This window comes from Lepidochelys kempii, chromosome 1 (assembly GCF_965140265.1).
Source record: "Lepidochelys kempii isolate rLepKem1 chromosome 1, rLepKem1.hap2, whole genome shotgun sequence".
Taxonomy (NCBI): domain Eukaryota; kingdom Metazoa; phylum Chordata; order Testudines; family Cheloniidae; genus Lepidochelys; species Lepidochelys kempii.
The window spans coordinates 320427989-320451932 of record NC_133256.1 but is presented as its reverse complement, the minus strand read 5'-3'; the positions used below and the strand labels follow the sequence as shown (position 1 = coordinate 320451932).

Sequence of the window (23944 nt, the reverse complement as noted above, 5' to 3'; positions counted from 1 at the left end):
CCGCCCCAAATGGTGGAGGGGAAAGGTCCTGGTAGGCTAGACCAACGCCCCCTGGAGACCGTTTGTCAAACACCCTCCTCACCCCTGAGACGGTCTGTACAGTGCCCCCTGGAGACTATCTAGGCCGAGCCCCTCGCACACACGGGAGCGAGCAGCGAGAGGGGTGTGGGGAGACAGCAAGGGAGGGAACCCAGGGCTGGAAGGCGGGCGGGACTTTAGGGAGGGGGCGTGGCGACAGGCGGGGCCGGGGCTGCTCTGGCTCTCGCTCCCCACCTCCCTTTGCCAGCTGCTCCCAGTCGCCTGACCCCAGCTCGAGTGGCCCTGATTGGGTGACTCTGACCCAACCGTCAGTAAACTTACTTCTGATTGGTGCGGGACTCCGCCGGCCAATGGGGGTAGAGCTTTTTGCCTGGTGTCAATATGGCAGCGCTCTGCGCCAAGTAAATGGGAAGTGGTTGGGATGGAATAAACTCCCAGGATTTAGTCCGGGCAGAGCGGGCCGTGCCGTGGGGAACCGAGCAGGCGGACAGGGGGAGGCGCCGCGCTCCGGCGAAGGGGATGAGGTGACGGGAGCCATGGCGAACGACGGAGGCAGGAAGCAGTTCTGGAAGCGGAGCGGCTCGAAGGTGCCGGGGAGGTGAGAGGGTGTGAGTGGGTGAAGGAGGCTGGCCTGTCGGAAGGGAGGGTGGTAGTGGGGCGGCTGGGAGGTGCTGGAAGGCACTAACTATGTGGGGTTAGTGGCGGGGTGGGGGTGCTGGAAGGCGGCGGGGTCATTTGTTAGCGTGGGGTGTATATTAGGGCCAGAATGGTCCCTTCATCTGGTGCTGAGGGCGGCTCTGCACCCCGTCCCCGTGGCTTGAGGAGGAGGGTCTGGCCTCCAGCGTTGTACCCCAGAGGAGCTGGAGAACAGCTAACGCTTTACAGCAACAGCCGTGAAACTGACTAGCCTCTGGAAGTTGCACTGTGCTTCTGTAAGGGGTAGCTGTAGAACATGAACGCTGTCCTCTGCTGCTTGGCTTGAGTGATGTACAGTAAACCAAAAATAATTGACTTTCGTGCTCCACATGCCTTGAAGGTGGTGATATCTTTTTTATTGGACCAACTTATGTTGGTGAGAGAGACAAGCTTTGGAGCTTACACAGAACGTTTCTTCAGCTCTGGGAAACTTACTCAGAATGTCACAGTTAAACAGGAGGTGGAACAGATTGTTTAGCATAAGTAGTTGACACATATTTCAAGGTATGCAGTGTTGCAACCATGTCCACCCTCTTCCTTGACACTCTGAGTAAGTTTCCCATACCTGAAGAAGAGCTCTTTGTAAGCCAGAAAGCATCTCTCTCTCCACAGAACTTAGTCCAATAAAAAATATTATCTCACCCACCTTGTCTCTCTGAACAGATTCTTGTCAATTTCACTTTGATTGGGTGACAGCCACAGTAGACAGTTTTTTGCTCCTTGCTGGCAAGTGTGCCAGCATATCTTTCAATTCTTCTTTGTGGCTTTTCTTGTTGAATTAACAATTGGAATTTTTATGTGCCAAACTGTTCAGTTACTTGAGCAGCTTATCTCGGTAGCTTTCAGTTAGAAATCTTTGTGTGTGTCAATCAAGTAGTGAATAGAGGAGAATTAGTTGAAACGATTCATTATACTGTGTGTAGTAATTCATAGATTGTAGAAACAGCAAGGACTACTGTGATCATCTGGTCTAATCTCCTGCATATAGCAGCCCATAGGATTTCCTTGAATTGATTCCTCTTTGAACTAGAGCATAACTTTTAGAAAAACATCAAATAAAATGTCTTTTAGAAGTCTAAGGGCTGGTCTACACTAGAAAGTTGCGTCGAGCCAGCTACATTGCTCAGGGTGTGTGGAAAAATTCATGTCCCTGAGAGATGTAGTTAAGATGACCTATGCCCCAGTGTAGACCGCATTAGGTAGAAAAAGAATTCTATTGACCAAGCTACTATTTCTCAGCAAGGTTGATTTACTATAGCAATGGAAGCTTTAGTGTCTATGCAACTGCACCACTGTCGTGTAGACACAGCAGTATATTATGTCAACACTACTACCTTCATCAACCAAAATTGTAATCTCATCAAAAAATATGAGATTAGTTTGACACGATCTATTTTCCATAAAACCCTGATTAACCCTGGCATTAATTATATTTCCTCTCCCTTAGTTCAGGGTGGCTTGATTTTTAAATCAAAGCAATTTAAACACCAATTTTTAATCATGGTTTAAATCAGCAAAGCAAAAAACCTTGATTTAAATCATCAACTTTATTTGTGGTTTACATCTGTACTTTTTAGTTATTTTCTTAAATAAAGATTGACACTCATTGGATGATAACCATTAAAACATGTTAAATATAGCCTTTACTAAATTGATGGTGCTTTTTGCTAACCAGGAGGATACAATATATCTATACACATTTATTTAAGCAATAGTATACCTTAACTTACATCTAGTCAGATTTTTAATTTTTACATTTTCTATTATGTTAGAAAATGGTGATGCATTTTTTTTACTAGATAAATTTTTTACTAATGATTTGTTTATTTGGATAAATATTCAATTAAAATGCACAAAACCAGCTTTTTTTAAAAAAAAACCCTACCTTAAACGTGCTGGATAAACGATTTTTAAAAAAATCTATCAAAACATGTTTTGCATTTAAAACCGTTGGTTTACTAAACAAGTAAGTATTATCTGTAGTTAGTGAACTGAACTGATATATTCTGGTTACCATGCACTTCAAGATTTTAGATGTCATTCTCTCACACCTAGTTTCTATGCATAGATTGGAAGAGGCTAACAAGCTTTCCTGCTTTTTCAGCTCCCAGTTGGTTTCTTAACTTTGAACTGCACTAGTCATTGTACTGAACTAGTTGAAAAAACTGAAATGAAGAAAATATTCCCTCTGCACTTGCAGAAGAGACTACTGCTGTCAAAATCTGGTTTAGTACTTTAACAAATTCTGGTTCCAAGTGCTTAGCCAGTTACTTCCACAAATTCAGTGGTTTGATTTTCTTTAAAACTTGGTTGCAAATGTGTACTGTTTAATATTATTTTTATATTTAATCTCAATGATTTTAACAGTTTACAGTAAGTTTAGGCCTTAACGGGTTGTCAATTTCAAATTTAATTTTAATTTAGTTTATTTAAAAAAACCACACACCCCGTATTTAATATAAATTAAAAAAACATTGATTTTTTTAACAATTGATTTTTATCCACACTGTTTTGCCTGGGGTTGATATCAGGCCGACAGTCCTATAATTACCAGATCATTCTTAGCTTTTTAAATATTGGCACAATCTTAGCCTTCTTTCAGTACTTTGGAACTTCCCCAGTGTTCCAAAACTTATTAAAAATAAACATTAATGGTCCAGAGAGCTCTTCAGCTAGTTATTTTAAAACTCTGGATTCCATTGTACACCTTTCTATTTGGCAGTGGTGCAAGTGCTACTGGAATACAGTGTCCAGTTCTGGTGTCCATAATTCAAGAAGTGTGTTGACATATTGGAGAAAGTTCAGAGAAGAGCTGCAAGAATGATTAAAGGATTATAAAGCATGCCTTATAGTAATAGACTCTAGGAGCTCAGCTATTTAACAAAAAGGGATGACTTGATTACACTTTGTAAATAGCTATATGGAGAACAAACATTTAATAAAGGACTGTTTAATCTAACAGATAAAGGTATAACAAGATCCGGTGGCTGAAAGCTGATGTTAGACAAATTGAGACTATAAATAAGGCACGACATATTTAACAGAGAGAGTAGTTACCATTAGAACAACTTACCAAGGGATGTAGTAGATTTTTTCATCACTGGAAATCTTTAAAATGAAGATTGGATGTTTTCTAAGAGGCTCAAATTCAAACAGGAATTATGGTAATTCAGAGAAGTTCTATGGCCTGTCAGTAGGCTTGGCAAGCAGGTCAATTGACTGCTTATTATTCGATTGTGGCGAAATATTGTCAAATGTTCCTGCAATAATACCCTTATGTAGGTGGCAACCTAATGTTCTGATTGCATCATGGTGCAATTTTCCTTTTCTTATACAACTTCATTGAATTGTAGTCTGCCTTTTTCTGAGATAAAATAACTCTGTTAAGATACATTTTTTTAAAATTAGGCATAAGTATAGAAAGCTAAACCTATTTGAGACCATAAAGTTTTACTCTTTTTTTGTTACTGTTCTAGTAAACTAGTGCTTTCAAATATTTGACCAGTCAATTAACTAATGATTTTTTGACTGATCAAATACACAACCCTAGGGCCTGGAGGGGTTATGGAGGAGGTCCGATTAGATGATCACAGTGGTCCCCTCTGGCCTTATAGATTATTCTGATTTTTAAAATGTCTAATTTCAGTAGCTTTGCTTTAACCGCCTCCTGAGTTACTGTTAGAGTAGAAAGTATTTCTTCTTTTTCATTATATCATATGTGAATATATCATCTGTCTTGTCCAATACAAAACAGGAAATATTTATTAAATGCTTTTGCCTCTTATGCATTGTTATTGATAATCCTACAACTTCTATCTAATAATGAAACAGTACCACTAACAGGATTCTTTTTTGTTCTTAATACACCAAACTCCTCCTTATTGGCCTTAACTCTACTGAACATAGATTTCGCCTTGTGTCCTTTTGCTTCCCTTATCAGTTTTCTATAATTCCTAGTTTCTTATTTATATTCCTTGCTATCAGCTTTCTCCCTCCTTTTGTTTGTTTTGTTTTATTTTATTTTCATTTATTTTAAAACTTCACATTTTTCTGTTAATTTTTTTTCCCCTCAGCTAATTTGGCTTATAATTGTTTTCAGCTTCATCACCACATTTCAAAAAAGATACTGTAGAATTATAGGGACCTAAAGAAGGGAGATGAGAATGATCACGGGCATAGAAAAACTCTCATATGAGAAGAGATTGAGAAAACTGCAATTGTTTACCTTAGCAAGGAGGTGAATCAGAGGGAACATGATAAAAGTACAAAATAAAGAATCGTATAGAGAAGGCAGAATAGGTGCATTAGTTTTCCCTTCCTGACAGCAGAAGAACAAGGGGGTAATTTAATGAAATTGAAAGGTTTCTAATTCAAAACTGAAAAAAAGAAAATACTTAATACAATTCATAATTTGGCTGTGCAACTCATTACCAGAGGATGTTAGAGGCCAAGAATTTAGCAAGAGTAAAAGAGGGATTGTCACTGGATAACAAGAATATCTATAATAGTTAATGTTAAAAATAGAGTATTGGGAGGTATATAAAACTTCATGCTTGAAGAGTTAAGCCAATCTCTAAACAGTAAGAACTAGGCTGGGACCTTCATTTGGTGCAGATTATCCCACATCTGCCTACTGTGTGGTTTCTTGCATCTTCTGAACCATCAAGTGCTGGTCACCGTTCAAAATGGAATGCTAGACTAGATGGAACTTGATCAGATCTAGCATCCAGCAATTCCTGTGTTCCAAATTGATCTGTGGTTTAGTGGGAGTTTTTGGAGCTTTAGCTGCACAGAGCTCGGAGGTCACATGCTACTAGTTGTTCTGTCGTTTCTAGCTATTAAATTTCATTAGAATATATATTCTAATGTGCTTTTAACTAATTATTCCTTGTCCATGCAAGCAATTACCATAATTGTCACAGGGATATTACATAATAAAAGGGGAGGTGATCCATCTGTTTGGGGATGAGAAGGGAAGCCATCCACAGTGATAAAGAACTTGAAAACTCGTGTCTTGTCTTGGCAGGGAAATAAGTGAATCCTGAACAATTCTTTCTTCACCAGCTGTATCCACAAACATGGTATTTTTCTGATGGCCCAAAAGGCACCATGGCCATTCAGATGGGAGAATGCCTTTTCTAATTGCCATGCGCATGCTCTTATTCATTCTAGGTGGAGCATATTGCCATTGTTCTATTTGTACTTTAACGTATGAAGATTCAATATAATGCCATACTAAGCTTATCTCTAGAGCCAATCCTTATTAGAGTACACACCACCCTTCAGAAGATATACAGGACGCACTGACTGTTTACCACTGTTGAACTCTGTTGTTTTTTTTTTTCCTTGAAGAGGAACCCTGAGGGTCCTTTTCTTCTTCTTCCTTTATTTTACATTATTTTTCAGTTCATAGGTGTTTGGAATCTGTCAGCATGATTTTTTGATCATCCACAGTACTTTGCTGAATGATGTCAAGCTCTCCTTTTCAAGGACTAAAGGGAGAAGGTCTGCAGCTGGTGTGAATTTGTCACTGCTCCGTTAACTTCAGTACAGCTACGACAGCTTACATCAACAGAGGATCTGCCCCTAAATATGCTGCATTCCTGGATCCTATCAGCCTTTGAATTTAGTCTGTGATTGGAAACCCACAGCATATAGATCTCAGGACACTGACAATTAATTCCACTGGGCTGGCCTGCAGGTGTCCCTTTTTAGTTTTCATGTCTGGGTGTTCAATCCAATGTCTGAGTCCAGACGTTGGCAGTGTCTCTCACTGTTGACCAGAATATCAGCAGGCAATGAACAAAATGATAAGCTTAGAAGTTATGGTAAGAGGTTGGTGTGGAGAAAAATGAATGGAGCACAAGTGCTGCCAATCATACTGATTTTCTTTTAAGAGCAAGAAAACAAATAATCGTTAAGGGTATTACACATTTTTCACTGCACACAAGTTATAAAAAATGCATTTCTACCCAACCCTTAACACTGAATCAAAATAAATATTATTCTCTGTGCACATTTTGGTCATTTGTACCAAAGGAGCAGTGGAGCAACAATTCTTATTCATGGTAAATAGGCCCAATGGCCTGTGATGGGTTTTTAGATGGGGTAAGATCCAAGTTACCCGGGAAAGAATTTTCTGTAGTATCTGGCTGATGAATCTTGCCCATATGCTCAGGGTTTAGCTGATCGCCATATTTGGGGTCGGGAAGGAATTTTCCTCCAGGGCAGATTGGAAGGCCCTGGAGGTTTTTCGCCTTCCTCTGTAGCATGGGGCACGGGTCACTTGCTGGAGGATTCTCTGCTCCTTGAGGTCTTCAAACTACAATTTGAGGACTTCAATAGCACAGATATAGGTGTGAGGTCTTTTTTAGGAGTGGTGGGTGAAATTCTGTGGCCTGCATTGTGCAGGAAGTCAGACTAGATGATCATAATGGTCCCTTCTGGCCTAAATATCTATGAATCTATGAATCTTTCCCTTCCCCTCTTAGTTGCAGGTGTAACAGTACTTATCCAACAGCCAAGCCTCCGTGACTAATAATGTATTATCTTTGTCTATCGTGGGCAGAAGCCTTGTTTCAGTGGTGCACAACTGTTTTAGGAAGGACTTGTGGATGGAGAGCTGAATGCCGTCGGTGGGCTCTGAGTTGTTGATAGTTTTGAAGATGAGGCTGGGAGGCAACCAAAAGTGCAGAGTACAGGAGTGATGTAGTTATTATAGTAATATCGTAGCACCTAGGAGTCGCAGTCATGGACCAGGACCCCATTTTCCTAGGTGTTGTCAAAAATACAGTCCCTGCCCCAAAGAGTTAACAATATGTGTATAAGACTAGATATAACAGATACAGACAGATTGGGAATTGCAAAGAAAGAAAGAAAGAATAAGTATCGGTTAGCATGGTAGGCAGTGGTCTGTATACCAACAGCCTAACCGTTGTCAGGTTTTTCTTTTTTTTTGTAGGCCTCACAGCAAAGTATAGTTTTGAAGGAAGATAATGAGTTAGTTTTGCAGATGTTTATGGGGATCTTCTCCAAAGTATGAGGCAACGCATGGGAGAAAGCATGAAGGTGTTTGTTTGAAAATGTAACAAGTGGGTGGTGGAAGCTGATGTGATGGGCCAGTTGGAGGCAGGAGTGAGAAATGATAGGCAGGGTGGGGATAGGTTATGACAGCCTGGAAAATGAAGACAAGTAGCTTGTGTTTGGCCTCCTCCTCTTCTCTGTCATATCAATGAAGGAATGCAAAGAGCGGGATGATATGGCCAATGTGAAAGGCTAAGACAATGATCTTTGCTGCAGCATTCTGAATGGATATCAGTAGGGAAGATTGTATTTGTCAAGACCAGTGAAAAGGCTGCTACAGTACTTGAGATGCTAGATGAAATAGTTGTATGCTGGATAGGAAAGGTTGCATCATTGAGATGGTCTGTCCTGCTGAGAATGCAAACTGCTACACTCTGCTACGTTACTTTGACCTTCAGCCCCAGATGCATTGGATTATAGTAATTTACTCTGAAGTCAGAGGCTAGGTTGGGGGGAGAGGAGCACACGGGATCATGTTTACTCCTCCCTACCACCCTGATTTCTGCCAGAGTTTTCTGGAGCTGCTCAGTCACATGGTGCAGCCTTGCCCCTCCCTGCATGGCAGCTGCCACAGCCCATGAGCTACATCCCACAGAGATCAGGTTTCAGAGTAACAGCCGTGTTAGTCTGTATTCGCAAAAAGAAAAGGAGTACTTGTGGCACCTTAGAGACTAACCAATTTATTTGAGCATGAGCTTTCGTGAGCTACAGCTCACTTCATCGGATGCATCTGTATGAGCATAGCTGTAGCTCACGAAAGCTCATGCTCAGATAAATTGGTTAGTCTCTAAGGTGCCACAAGTACTCCTTTTCTTTTTTTATCCCACAGAGAGGCTGCTGCTTTCCTGGAGGGGAGACTGAGAGTAAGGGGAGGGAGCCTGCCTGTGTGAGTGTGACTCGAGCTGTTCTGGGGATGGTTGAACTTTAAATTGTTTTCCCCACCTCCCACTATCAGTGAGGATGGGTCATCTCTGTCTGAAAGGGATATGAATTATGGTGACCAGATTCTTGATGGATAGGAAGGGGTGAATATTCCTAGCAAGCAGAAGGTAGAAAAGGGCATATCTCACTACTGTCACTACCTGGGCATCTAAGAACAGTCACTGGTTGAGTAAGACTTTGAGGCCACACAATTCTTGATGAATGAAGGGAAGATGCCTGTAATAGGAAGGGATCTCAATGTCCTGAGTAGGTGTCAGAGGTGTTTCCTCCTTCCAGCCAGCATTACTTCAGTCTTTCTTGAGTTTAGTTTGAGCTAGCTGTTCTTGATCCAGAAGTTGCTCTCTTGTAGCTTTCATATAGAGCTTTTAGTGTGCCTAATAGGTGTGAGACAGCTGTGTGTCATAGACATGCTGTTGAAAGCAGGGCACACAGCATTTCCAAATGAGCTCATGTAGATATGGAACGGGAGGAGGAACAGGGCAGATATCCATGAGTTTCTGCATTTTTCGTGGGGGAAAAATACCAGTTGCCCATGGCCAATCAGAATCATTCTTCTAAAGCAGGATCAAGTAAGTATATTAGTACTTCACAATCTACTCTGGCTGTGTTGCGTAAGAGGGCAAGTAAAAATACTTTTACTTTTTCAAATATCACTAAAGTCACTTTTGTTCCATTTTGGGTTATGGACTGTGCCATGAGGAAGTAGTTTAAGTGCAGGTATGGCATTCTTTGTGTACATATAGCATTAAGATGAGTATGTTCATGCTACAATAGGATAGCGTGTGTCAGTATTTCCAATATAAGCACCACCTCTTTAATCTCCCTTGCTCTCCCTGAAGTTTTAATTTTAGTAGACGTTTGTCAGGTTGAAACTTGTAAGTAAATTTACTTTTATTTTGAGAAGGACAAATCTTATTATATTGCTTACATAGTAACATTTTTATAATCACTCCTCTTAAGGATGTTGTACATGAAATTGTATTTACAAGCCTATTTTGTTTTTCTTCGTGGCATTGCCATTGTGTTTGTTCTCTAATGCACGCTATCTTGTATACTGTGTCTCTCTTGAACTGATAGATCTTATGTACAATAGTGACTACAAAGGAGCCGTTATGATGATGCATGCTGTAATTGTCTAACATCGTGCAAATTGTTTATAAAGTACACGATACCTCACAGGGTCCTAGATCCCAGGCTCCAGCCTGACCCCGAAGATCTAGACTGCTGTTAAACAGTCCCTTAGCCCGAGTCCCAGTCAGCTGTGGGTTTTTAATTGTGGGGTAGACATACTGTGTATCTCCATTTTGTAGCTTATGATGTGACACTTTTATCCTGGTTTGGGGCAATTGCAGATTGACTGAAATGACATTGGATGTGAGTCATGGCTAGCTCATAACATGGCATCCAATATTGTGCACTTTAAAAAGCAAACTCTTTTTTTTCATTTTGTCATAGCATTTTAATCAATAGAATTTTTATGTTAAGATTTTCTCAACCCATTTCATTTAGTTACTGCAATACATGTGGTATGTTAGATCAGTTACCGTTAGCTGTAGTGTTAAGGCACATGGTGAGACTTAGATGTAATTCTGATTAAGTCTAAATCAGATACTTAAACCACCCATTCAACATCCCATATTATGGGGGAATCTGGGGGGTTTGTAGGAAAGTTAGATGATGCTTAGAGATAGTTAAATTACTGCATTAATCAGGTAGCAACCAAGGTCACAAGGAAATGACCCATGCCTCCAGAAATAGGGATGATTAACTTCTTTACAATAAGCTCTTTCAGGCACTTTTGTAGGATTTAATGACCGGTGAATGAAGAATGTGGTTAATTGGAAAAGGAAGGGGTTCAGAAGCAACATGCACTCTGTGTTTAAAAAAAAAAAATCTTTAATTTTTGTTTTCATTTTAATTCTGAGTTTAAGAAATAAAATTTTAGGTCTCAACAGTGTGCTCATACAAAATCCCTGTCCTGAGGAGTTTACGGTTTAATGGTAATCCTGATGGAAATGATTACCCCGCTTCCCATATACTGTGACTTTTGCTCACTCTTTATAATGGTATATTTAGCAACAACTCTTTTTATATGTGCTTCTTTGAGACAGAAAGTTGATGAAATATTTTTGGTTTGTTTTTTTTTAAATCTCTTGTCAAATTTGTGATCGCTTCTTTTTCTGTCTTTAGTATCCAACATGTGTATGGAGCTCAGCATCCTCCTTTTGATCCATTGTTGCATGGAACGTAAGTTAACATAAAATTAAAAAGTACTGGATGATTCTGACCTCTTCTGGCCTCTCACCACCTCCTCCTCTTCCTTAGTTTGTCCAAAATGCTGCTCTTAGTCTTCCATATCTTAGCTCTTCCATATCTTACCACATCATGCTATTCCCTTCCCCATTCTAACTTCTGCTGTTACATTGCTGATTCTTACAGTATCAACTACCTAACAGCAGTTCATTGTATCTTGCATGACTTAAATTGCAAACTCTTTTGGAGCGTCTTGTTTAAATGTCTTATTCTGTTTGCAAAATGCCCTGTACATTTACCATTTTATGTAAATGATTTGTAGTAATGACAATTTAAAAATATTTGTAGTTAAACTTGCTAAAATGAGGTTAATTTAATCTCCTGTTCTAGGCTGTATTGCTCAATTTTGTACCTAATTGTATAGTTGATGAAAAATATTGAGAATTTTTTCACCTTTCTTTTGGCATGTTGTGTTGTCGTTGCCACGGGAAAGATACCAGATTTTATTTTCTGATCAGGCATGGCAATCCCTGTGTTCATAAATCAAAATTACAGTTTGCAAATCTGTGTCTAAATTTTTTGTATCCAGTATTTCTTATTGGCTGTAATCTTTCATGATGTGTACTGTGCTTGCTTAGTTTGTGACAACTGCACAAATGTTTACATCTTTATGCCAACTTTAAGCTTTGCTTGCTTATAACACAGTAGGAAATTATTAATGTTTGTTCTTTTAACTTGTTCTTTTTATTCATGACAAATCTTGTATGCCCATTTTACTTAATGGGTTGTGCATGTGCCTTATGAGACTTCGAAGAATGTCTTACTAAATAGAATGTTTTTTTTTTTAAATATTTTTATAATCTAATTTAATTTAGTATAATAGAGTGGAGAAAATATACAGAGGGAAGAATGAGTTTGTCAGATTGGTGACTTCTTTTTTAAATGGGACATACACTACACAAATTATTTTATTTCTGTTTTTCCAGTGTTCATCAAAAGCTCAAGGCCTTTCACATTATTTAAAAGCACCCACATTTAACATAAAACCTAAAATTTATCATACTATAACTATATCATTGATCAGAAACTGAGCCATGATCCAGCACAAAACATTGTTTTAACTAAATTACAAGGTTTTTTTTGAGGGGGGTGAAGGATCTCCAATTGTCCTGGTTGTGAGGGAGTTACAAGGTGTGGGGGGTGTGTGTGCACGCATGCATGCGAGAGTGTTGGGTGGTGGAATAACAGAAGCAATGCAGGGAGAAGGTATATGTTGGCTGTTGGAGTTTTGAGCAATTACCAGTGCTTAAAGGCCAATAGAAATAATCCAGCAGGAAGAGGAGTGAGAGAATTTATATTAGGCATCTTTGATCTGGTAGGGTGCCTAGAATTTATGGAACTAAGTACATTAGAAATAGCTAGATAGAACTGTCAGGGTATTAAGGGAAGTGTTGTTTCTTGAGATGGCTCTCCATGACAGGCCAGGAACCAGCTCCTCTGGCTGGTAGTGTGGTTGTTCCAATCCACTCCTTTGTTCCTCTCCCTAGTGATGTCATGGGGAGAGTCTGCCCTCTCTCCATGTTGGAGAGAAGTGCTGGTGAGAGCAGATGTCACTGTGGAGCGCATAAAGAGCCTGCTAAGAACCATAGTGCCAGAGAGCTGGGAGAAGGAGCCAATTCTTGACCTGCTTACAAGATAAAACTATATAAATTTAAAGCCAGTAAAGGGTTTGACTAGTATGTGTTCTTATACCTTGTCATAAATGTAAAGGGAAGGGTAAACACCTTTAAAATCCTTCCTGGCCAGAGGAAAAGCCCTTTCACCTGTAAAGGGTTAAGAAGCTAGGATAACCTGGCTGGCTCCTGATGGCAAAATGACCAATGAGGAGACAAGATACTTTCAAAGCTGGAGGGGGGGATGGGGCGAACAAGGGTCTGGGTCTGTCTGTGTGATGCTTTTGCCGGGGACAGAACAGGAATGGAGTCTTAGAATTTAGTAAGTAATCTAGCTAGATATGTGTTAGATTATGATTTCGTTAAATGGCTGAGAAAATAAGCTGTGCTGAATGGAATGGATATTCCTGTCTTTTTGTAACTTAAGGTTTTGCCTAGAGGGATTCTCTATGTTTTGAATCTAATTCCCTTGTAAGTTATTTAACATCCTGATTTTATAGAGGTGATTCTTTTTATTGTTACTTCAATTAAAATTCTTCTTTTCAAGAACTGAATACATTTTTTATTGTTCTTAAGCTCCAAGAGTTTGGGTCTGTGGTCACCTATGCAAATTGGTGAGGATTTTTACCAAACCTTCCCCAGGAAGGGGGGTGCAAGGTTTTGGTGAGGATTTTGGGGGGAAAGACGTTTCCAAACGACTCTTTCCCAGTAATAAACTGGGTTAGACATTTGGTGGTGGCAGTGAAAGTCCAAGGGCAAAAGGTAAAATAGTTTGTACCTTGGGGAAGTTTTAACCTAAGCTGGTAAAAGTAAGCTTAGGAGGTTTTCATGGAGGTCGCCACATCTGTACCCTAGAGTTCAGAGTGGGGAAGGAACCTTCACACACCTCTATATGTTCTTCATTTACTATCTGATGTATTCTGTCATAGAAATGGGAAAAGCACAATGAGATATTTCATGATCCCTTCTTCTTCATGCTACTTTGCTGTATGATTCTGTTGCAGACCTAGAAGGTGTTCCCAAAGTAGTTCAGATTTCAGGCACACAAGACCACTGATATGCAGTCTGTAGAGAGCAAGGTTGGTCTGAGAGTTAACTTTTTTTTGTTTTTTAACCTGGCAGTCATGGTGTTTACACAAATCAAACAAGAAGTATAGTCCCATTACTATGAAAGAGGAACTAACTTGATTAGGGATTTGATGTAAGAAAGGACTCTATGATAGGGATGAAGATAACCTTCCATATTGTCTAAGACAGGGTTCTCAGATTTTTATACTGGTGACCCCTTTCACACAGCAAGCCTCTGAGTGCGACGACCCCCCCCCCCCATAGATTAAAAACACTTTTTTAACACCATTTTAAATGCTGGAGGCAAAGCAGGGTTTGGGGTGGAGGCTGATGGCTCATGAACCCCCATGTAATAGCCTTGTGACCCCCTGAAGGGTCCCAACTCCTAGTTTGAGAACCCCTGATCTAAGAATTGCTGATGGACTTTTTTTTTTAACTTTTCCATTATATATTATTATCAATGTCTCAGGTGATAAGAGTATTTGGATAAAATAATACTCCTGAAATTGGAGTCTCTGTTTGACTAGATCCATGGCCATGATAAAACAGAAAAAATTCCTTGCCAAGTCTAACAGCACCAAAACTCTTAGGTGATGTCTATACATACAGCGCTGCAGTGGTGCAGTTTTACTGCTATAGTTGGTGAAGACGCTCTATGCTGATGGTAGAGCTCTCTCCCATCAGCATAAAAAAACCCCCCACCTCTGCAAGCGACTTAAGCTATGTTAGTAGGAGATGTTCTCACACCAAAATAAGCACTTGTGTGCACACTGTTATGTCTGCGGAACTTATGTCGCCTGAGGGAAGAAATATTTGCAATCTTGAGCGACATAAGTTTTGCTGACTTGGTCATAATGTAGACCGAGACTCAGTGCATTTAATATAATTTAAAAATGTTCTCGCTCTTGTGAATTAAAAGCATTAAAAAGATTTTTCAACATCCTTGCAAGTCCCAAGGCTTATTAGACAAATAGACATTAGCTGGCTTTTGGTTTAAAAAATACAATTATCTCATCTTTAATGGGGGGGAAAAAAAGGAAAGTTCCAAATAGTAATTGAAAACAGTATTAATTTTATATTTTGAGTATGGACTTCCTAGGAATGCCAAATATTGTAAACTGAACATGGGCACCTATGACTGCTTCATCAGCAATAGCACAGAACTGTTGATACTTTCCACAAAAGCAGTTGAGACTGTCTTGTTTCAGGCTTCTGTAGGATTTTTATGTTCTATTAAATGTCGTAATATAACAGAATGTAGTATGACCGATGGATTACATTGTTAGCCAAAGGAGGAAAAAAACTTCTTTTTCTGCATTCTTAAAAGTACCATTTGCAAGTTACTAACAAGCTAGTGAGCATATCAAGTGGTTTGGGTTAAAATCTAGTTGCTTTTGCATTTAATTCTGGTTCACATAAGAACTCAAATTAAAACTTCCCTGAGACTTCAGAATTAAGTCCATAGTCTGATCAAATGTTCCAATACAAGCAGCTATGTATGAACTTCAAGGTCAGTGTAGGGGTGGAAAAAAGGAGATTGGGTTCTACACAGGTGGTAATGGTACTGTTATCTTTCTAATTTGGCATTGCTATTGCCATTTTTCGAGTTCTATTCAGTACATTCAGGCATTAATAAGGAGAATATATACAAGCTAAAGCAAACTGTGTCAAATTCCTTATCCCCTGCTGCAGTTTCCACGATATGCATCTGAGGAAGTGAGCTGTAGCTCACGAAAGCTTATGCTCTAATAAATTGGTTAGTCTCTAAGGTGCCACAAGTCCTCCTTTTCTTTTTGCAAATACAGACTAACACGGCTGTTACTCTGAAACCTGTCATTATCCCTACACAGGCTTCCGCCACTCCATTCTGCAAAGCCCAAGTAAATAAGCCTTGTAGTGGGACCTGCTGGCCAACAGACTTGTACACTAATGTGGGCAATGCTGAACAGCTCTCATGGAAACTTTTCTACTGGTAGCTCCTCTCTTAAACAAGGGAGCTCTTGCTCAGTGCCTCTGATCATCAGAGCTGTGGCAATATAGCACACAAGGTTCGGGGGGAGAGAGATACTGTCTCTCAAGCAGACAAGCTTTAAGCCATTTAGGGTTTAACAGCTCAAAACCGCTGCCTTTTAATCTACACTCACAAACTAATACACAGCCATGGCAGATCACAGAGCACTGGTTTCACATATTTCCACCAAGAAATGCTATTTAAGAAACAGGCTGCCATGTATATGCTGCACTAGCGTGAGTTTCTGGGTTGATTTAAGATGTAGCCCATATAGGGTGCAGTATGGTAATCTAATCTTGAGGGTGACAAAGGCATGGATTATATCTAACAAGCTCTACATCTGTCAGAAATTCTTGAAGTATCTTCGGTAGACAAAAAATAAAAGGAGTACTTGTGGCACTTTAGAGACTAACAAATTTATTTGAGCAAAAGCTTATGCTCAAATAAATTTGTTAGTCTCTTAGTCTCTAAGTGCCACAAGTACTCCTTTTTCTTTTTGCGGATACAGACTAACATGGCTGCAACTCTGAAATAAAAAATAGTGCATGAATTTTATCTCTATATGACTAACGGCAGCTGGGGAATCCAATAACCCAATATTATAAACTCTTATAATTAAAACATATGATACATATGTGCCCTTATCTGTGGGAGATACCATGTCTTTGGGTTGCTTCCTCCAACCCATTTGCTTTCTCTCATGTTTACCATGATTGAGTTTCAGTTTGAGGCATTGAGGAGCACCAGCTGTCTCTCACAGATGTTGGGCTAAGTGTTTAACAGCTGTGATTGCATTAAGTGACAGAGAGAGCTGGGTATTATCAGTATACTGAAAGCATTGCAACCATGCCGTCTGGTTTAACTTTCCTAGTAGCTCCAGGAGATGAGATGAGATGGAACACTTCAAAACTTCACCTGACGTCTTGACCAACTATGGAAGGTTGGATACTGGACGATAGGTAGTTAGCTACACTGTGAGCTTCCAGCATTGGTTTGTGGAGCAGAGGCTGCACAAAAGCTTAAGTGAAGCTGGCAACCCACTCACCTTAATGGAGGTGTTGATAGTCTCCACCAGTATTGGACACAATGCTTCCCTACTAGCTTTCACCAGCCAGGAGCGAGACACGTCCTAATAAGAGACTGTGGAATGAAATACTACTAATGCCTCTCGTATCTCAGTGAGCATTGGTGGCCTAAGAGTAACCAGAGAAAACAGAAGACATCTCCTCCAGAATCCACTCCACAACCTCAGTAGCAAGTGGTTTGGCCCAAATTCATCTGATTTATGTATTCACAAAATAATCAAATTCCCTCAGAATGGGAAGAACTTCAGCTGGCTACCAAGTGAAGGCAGCTCACATTGAAAAAAGCTATCTTTAGGTTAGTCAGATGACTGTAGCTAGAAATTTCACTTCTCTTATTCTTTCTTAGTCACTTCCTCAGACTACATAATCCAAAACTGAGACGAATTAGGCCAGTAGTTCTTAAATTTGGAACGTTAAAAGTGAGCAGTTTTCACATGCTGTTTGGTTTGGATGCTTCTAAGAACACCTTAATTCATTTGAGCTCCTATACTTCATAGGCCTATCATGTCACTCCAATTCAAGGAGTTAATGAGCTCAATAAAATAAATAGCTTCAGTCTTGTCTCTTCCTGTTAAAACAAACTAGGTGGAAGACATAGTATAATATTAAGGCTGAGAAATGAAGTGCTCAACAGTCAAAGCAAGAAAATATAGCTGTGAATCATGTGAAAGGGGAACTTCATTTTAAAAAAAATATCTTTGACCTATTTTCCATTTCCCTCCCTCCAGATTTTGACTCCATAATTCCTATCGTGTATCCTGTTTCTTATTTACATTGTTTCAATTCAGTTTTGATACACAGTGTAAGCAAAAATATGTTGACGTTATATTGGGCTAAAAGTCTTGTTGACCTTTATAGAGGAAAGAAGTTTTGGTAAAAGAGTGAATACAGTAGAGAGAAAATGGGTTGGGGTGGGAGGAGAAAGGCCAACAGTGCCATTGCTGGAAGTTAAGAATTAAGCTCAATTTAACCGTGTGCTCTGTTGGAGCATGTTCACTTCAGACGTCCGTACTAAAGCTGCTTCTTTCTCCTTAGAACTCTACTTTTCCTTGGCCTTGGTTTATTCACCTCAGGATAGGGGTTGACAAGAAGTACCTTCAAGTTGTTGTTGTTTTTTTATATTGTGCAGTCTGGCCAAGTGACAGTTGTGAGGGAAATCTTAACTTTTAGAATTTCCTAACCCTTGTATGCATAACTTCTGATTTCTAATGCTGCATTTATGCTACTTTCTCACATAATGTTAAGAATGAATCTAATTTTAACAAATGTTTCCTAATTTCATTGCCAATTTTGCTAATTATCAAGCTTTCTCTGTTGGTGAGAGACAAGAATCTCATCAACAGATGTTGGTCCAATAAAAGATATTATCTCTCCCACCTTGTGTCTCTAATAGTGTAAACAGGAAGATTGACTAATATAAGAAGGGGACAACTTTTCAATAATAAGAGGAATACAGAAAGCTGTAGCAGAGTATCGTGATTTATATTGAGATTTTTGTTTTCATGCTTGTGTTTCCCTAAGTACAAGAAGTGCTTTTGATTTTCATCATTCTTCTGGAGCATGTTGTGCACTTGTGAAGAATACCACTGTGCAGACTAGCCGTGTCCTGTTTTTTTTCCTGTACAATTCCCCCTTCAGAGAAGATCTCTTGCTTCATTTATCTGTCCTTACTACTTGTTCCTCCTGTGAATCCTAATCTTTTCTGTTGTGGAGATAGTTACAATAGTTGAGACAATTGTAATATCACAGATTAAGTAGCAGGAGTGGACGAATATCTGTGAAACAATTATCCCTATGCTTTTAGTAGCAGTAATGTTTTATCCCAAAATATAGATAAACAATTTGTTTTTGATAGAAATTTTAGTTTTACGTAAGCGTTTCAGCATTAGTGGTATAGTAGCACTTTTAAAATAGTCATGTCACACATGCTTATTATTTATGAGCCGGCAACTTATTATGTCAGGTGCTAAAGAAACAAAGAATAAAAATATGGTCTCTTGCCCACAGAGCTTGCAATCTAAGTGTAAGGCCTTGTCTGCACTACAGAGTTTTGTCAACAAAAGTTATGTCGACGCTTAAAAAGCACTATAATAAAAATCTGTATTGCATGTTCATACTTGCTCCCTCTGTCGGCAGAGTGCATCCACAGTTGGGGCACTATCATCGACAGTGTGAGCAATGCACTGTGGGTACCTACCTATGATGCATTGTTTTCCGTCCTGGCATTCCATGGGCTTTCGGCTTTCTTTCATGATATTTTTCAACAGCCCTTGTTTGCTGTGCACCCTGGCATCTTTGTGTGAAGGGATGGATCCCTCACTGCTCTCCTATCCTCTGATAACCGTCATTAAAACAACACGAATGGCCGTGCAGTTAATCATGAAGTTCCAAACTGAACAAGACTCCCAGTTGCCTGATATGGTGTGTGATACGGATAGGAGCAACTTTAGATTTCTTTTGGCATTCATGGAACAGCTGCACATGGTGGACCATCACTTTTGGACTTGGGGAAACCAGCACTGAGTGGTGGGATCGCATTGTCATGCAGGTCTGGGATGACGAGCAGTGGCAACAGAACTTTCGGCTGCAGAAAGCCACCTTCTTGAAACTGTGTGTGGAGCTCGCCCGAGCTCTGTGGCGCAAGGACACCAGAATGAGAGTTGTCCTGTTGGTAGAGAAGTACGTGGCAATCGCAATGTGGAAGCTTGCAACTCCAGACTGCTACCAGTTGGTCGCAAATCAATTTGGAGTAGGGAAGTTAACCATTGGGGCTGCGTTAATACAAGTGTGCAGGACAATTAATTGCATTGTGCTACGAAGGACCTTGACTCTGAGAGATGTGCATGAAATAGCAGCCAGCTTTGCAGAAATGGATTTCCCTAAGTGTGGAGGGGCAATAGATGGCTCACACATTCCAATTTGGGCACAGACCACAGTACATCAATAGGAAGGGGTACCTCTCCGTGGTGTTGCAGGTGCTTGTGGATCACTGTGGACGTTTCACTGACATCAACACCGGCTGGTCCGGGAAGGTGCATGACGCACGTATCTTCAAGAACACCTGCCTGTATAGAAAGATGCAAGTGGGACTTTCTTTCCAGACCAGAAGATTACAGTGGGGGATGTTGAAATGCCCATGGTGATCCTGGGAGCCCCAGCATGCCCCTTATAACTATGGCTCATAAAACGTTACACTGGAAACCTGGATAGCGGTAAGGAGTAGTTCAACAACAGGCTGAGTAGGTGCAGGTGACTGTGGAATGTGCCTTCGACAGATAAAATGTGCACTGGCAATGCCTTTGGCAGATTAGACTTCAATGAGGGTAATATACCTGTGCTCATAGCCACATTTTATACGTTGCGTAATATTTGTGAAGCTAAGGGTGAAAGGTTTGCTCAGGGATGGAGAGCTGAGGCAGACCGCTTGGCTGATTTTGAGCAGCCAGATACCAGGGCTATCAGAGGGGCAATTTGAATGAGGGAGGCTTCGAGGCAACACTTTTTGAAAATGAGAACCAGTAATATATATCTCTGTGATTGGTATTGCAGTGTTGCATCTAGTTTTCATAGGAAGCAATTGTGAAATTTGGGGCCTTCAATTCCAGTAAGCAAATGATTAAACTGCTTGTGTATGTCTTGGTAGTGCTTGCTATCTCAATTTGTAGGACACAAATAAAGGTTAGTTATCGTTCAAAAACTTGGTTTTTATTTCCGAAAGGAGGTACACGGGAAGAGCAGACTTTCAAAACTCTGTGTAGGTCCAGCTATCCTTTTGAAAGTTGTCTGAGGGGGTGGAGTGAACGGGAAATTGAGAACTTGTGGAAAGCAGAAAGGACAGTGTGAGTGGTTTGGGGGAGGCACGGAAAAGAGTTCTGAATGTGCCGCGGGGGGGAGGGCCCGCATCTGCTCAGTCTGCAGCAGCATTAAGGCTTTTAGCATCTGTGTTTGCTCCTCCATGACTTGAATCACCCGCTCAGTAGCGTCCTTAACTCCACCTCTTCATCAGCCCAAGTCCAAACATCTATACTGCTATCTTTAGTCCCTGCGGCTTGAGCCTGAGTCAGTTGACCCAGGTTCTCAGACTCGCTGTTGTGGGTTTTTTGCTCATACACTTAGATGCCCAGCTCCGACTGAAAGTCAGTGACAATTTATATGCCAACTGCCACTTGCGTCTTTGACCATCTTTGGGCTGATTTAAAATGTGACTGTTTTCCCCCTCTTGGCTTTGTTCACTAGTGCTCTTACTGCTGATAAACAAGTTACACCTAACTGTGTGTTCTGTTGTGTCTTTTGTTTTTTTTAACAGCTTGATAAAACCAGCATCCAAGCCGCCAACAACTCCTGTGAAATTGAAGAAAGTCAGTACCTTCCAAGAATTTGAAAGTAACACAAGTGATGCTTGGGATCTTGGGGATGATGACGATGAACTCTTAGCAATGGCAGCTGAAAGTTTAAATACAGATGTAGTCATGGAAACGGCTAACAAAGTAATTCAGAATCACAGCAAGCTACAAGAACAGCATAAACTGCAGGAGGAACAGCTGCAGGAAGACAAACCAGTACCATTTTCAGAATTGCCTTCAGTGGCGTATGGTGACAACAGGCTGGTTAAGTCAGTCAGTGAAAGTCATACGTCAAGTTCTGCAGGTACGATAAGATGTGAAAATGATGCTGAAGTCTGAATCTTAGAGGCTTCAAAATGCTAAACACTTGTAGTGTCGATTTTAAAACTTAATACCACAAGAAAAAATATTGATGGTGAGCATGAATTAATGAAAAGGACCTGGCATGTCAAAACAAGCTTTAAAATGTTGGCGTGAGAAAACAAGACGTTTCTTGTTTTCAAACTGTTACACTAGCAATGAGGTGGATCTTTGGATAAATTGGATCTTTGAGTTTAGTAAAGTGGTCAACTGAATCAAGATGGTTTCAGGACTGGTTATAAAATACATATCTTTTTTTGGGTAAAATTTGCAGTTAAGATGCAGCTCAGACAAAAGGTTTTAAAATTCTATTTGTTTTTATAGACCGCCTAAAGTTTCATTAAAAGGAAAGGTCAAAGCCTAGTTCTACCAACCCCATATTTCCATTCCTCCCTTTTTCTAATTGCACCGTATTTCCTTACTGAGTCTGTCAATTACCTCATCTGTAAAATGTTGTAACTTTCTTGGGCCTCACTGGTGGGTTGTGAGGATAAAGTTTTTATTTATATATATAAAAATATAAAACTTTATGTGCTTAGATATAGTTTGGAGACTCCTATAAAAATTTATCACTCTTGGTTTCCAGTATCTGTTTATCTTGTGGGTTTTTTTTTTTGGTTATCTGTTAAGATTGATGTTTTAAAACTACTTTGTTAAATTGTAGATGATGGGGAGGGGGCGCAGGGCAGGGCAGAACTCCTCTGAAGCAGTGCAACCTCAACTGACTTGGACTGTGTATATCATGCATGGTGGTCTTTTAAATAACTGGAGCTATGCTTTTTTTCCCTATCTCCACAACAGTTGCGAAAGACTGCTTTCAGCAGTATACTGGTCTTTATAGTTGGGCCCAAAAAATAATTAAATGGGCCTTAACCTTTGAGGTATGACATCCCAGACTGATGTGTTCTGTTGAAGGTCTTGTAAGTCCTGGAGGAAAAACTCTGATTTTCCTAAATCTAAGAAGCCATCTGCAGTTGAGACTGCTGGCTTGGTCTACACTGGGGAAACTTCCCCCAAGATTCTGTTTTTAAAATTGATTGGAGTCATAGTGTAGAACAGATTAAAGGTGGCCTAAATTGACTTCCAGAGAATCTCTGAATTAGGGGGGCTTTAATACTCTCCTTTTTCTGTTGTAGAGTGTGTTAGTGAAAATTCTTCCATGCAGAGGTCACAGTCCCTTCCACATGCTTCAACAGATCCATTAGAGGGTGAAGTGGTAGACCATGATACCTCAGCTACTCCGGCACTAACTGAAAGAGAGGCATTCAGATTAGACAAATTTAAGCAACTACTTGCTGGTCCTAATACGAATCTGGGTAAGTACATGAAAAATAAAAATGATGTGGATTTTAACAGAAGGAACTCCTACTTTTATTATTTTGTCAGTTTGACATACCATATTATATAATGTGGGTGAGAATTTACAGTTGCTCTCCTAATCACTTAAAGTGTTTCCAGTTTTGAACTGGCTGAGTTAAGAATTTTAAGATGCAATTGTGATCTTGTTCTAACGCTTGTAGTATACAGTTGGTATACATCAAAATGTTTTAAATTCTTTTGTTACCTGGTATAATGTGGCTTTTTTGATCTGCCCTGTCCTCCTTGCAGTATTTATTTCACTATACGTCCAAATAACTCGCTGAGTATTTTTTATTTTAATAACTCGTGGAAACAAATGATAGACTGAAGATAGAGGGTAGATTGGATATTGGAAAGCATAATTCAGGTGGTATTTGACACTTAAAAATAGGATGAACATAAGAAAAAAAAAAGATTGCTCTATGTCAAGAAAAGATTGAAGAGAAATGGATTGTAACTCCAAGACCAATGAACTTGTGCCATCAACTGGAAGAATCGTGGGTACATCCAAACTCGTGTAAATGGGAAAAGGAGTCAAGAAGTGAAAGGCTATATAGTATCAAAGTATCATTATTTGTCTTCCATATGAGCATTTTTTATGTTCAAGGACTAATAGTATCTACCATACCAGTACCATTTTTATATATGTTGCACTAATATCTGACAGTGCTCTTGTTTCTGTAACTTAATGCACAAAAAAAAGTGAAGATGAATTTACTGAAATAATTATCATACAACGTGAGCAAGAGGTCTTCCAGTTGTTCACATCTCAGCACCATCTCCTGGAGTTCCAGGCTATAGGAAATGTAGTAGTCAGCTACGTCTTAAGGGCTTCTCCAAAGTCATAGCCATTTTCAGTATATGGAGAGTGGTAACAGAATCACTGAGGTTCATTTTAATTGCCAAGATAGAAAAGTAAGCCTCTAAAGAGGCTAGAAAGATTATACTGCACCTGGAGAAGTTGATTAAATTCTTCTGAACCACATAAATCTTTGGCAAAAGTAAAAAATAAGAAAGGAAGTGGGAATATGT

At 39.8% G+C, this 23944-nt stretch overlaps 1 protein-coding gene across 3 annotated transcripts in view; it reads left to right on the top strand.

The window, feature by feature from the left end:
* Positions 1-357: 357 nt before the first annotated feature.
* Positions 358-23944, top strand: part of TBC1D22A (TBC1 domain family member 22A) — a 440402-nt gene continuing 416815 nt past the window's right edge. For all 3 annotated transcript variants that reach the window (XM_073328376.1, XM_073328375.1, XM_073328374.1), the window contains exons 1-4: positions 358-637; positions 10951-11007; positions 21157-21497; positions 22690-22869. In XM_073328376.1, coding sequence (XP_073184477.1) covers positions 390-637; positions 10951-11007; positions 21157-21497; positions 22690-22869 — 826 coding nt within the window. In that variant the 5' untranslated portion in view covers positions 358-389. The remainder of the gene's footprint in view (positions 638-10950; positions 11008-21156; positions 21498-22689; positions 22870-23944) is intronic.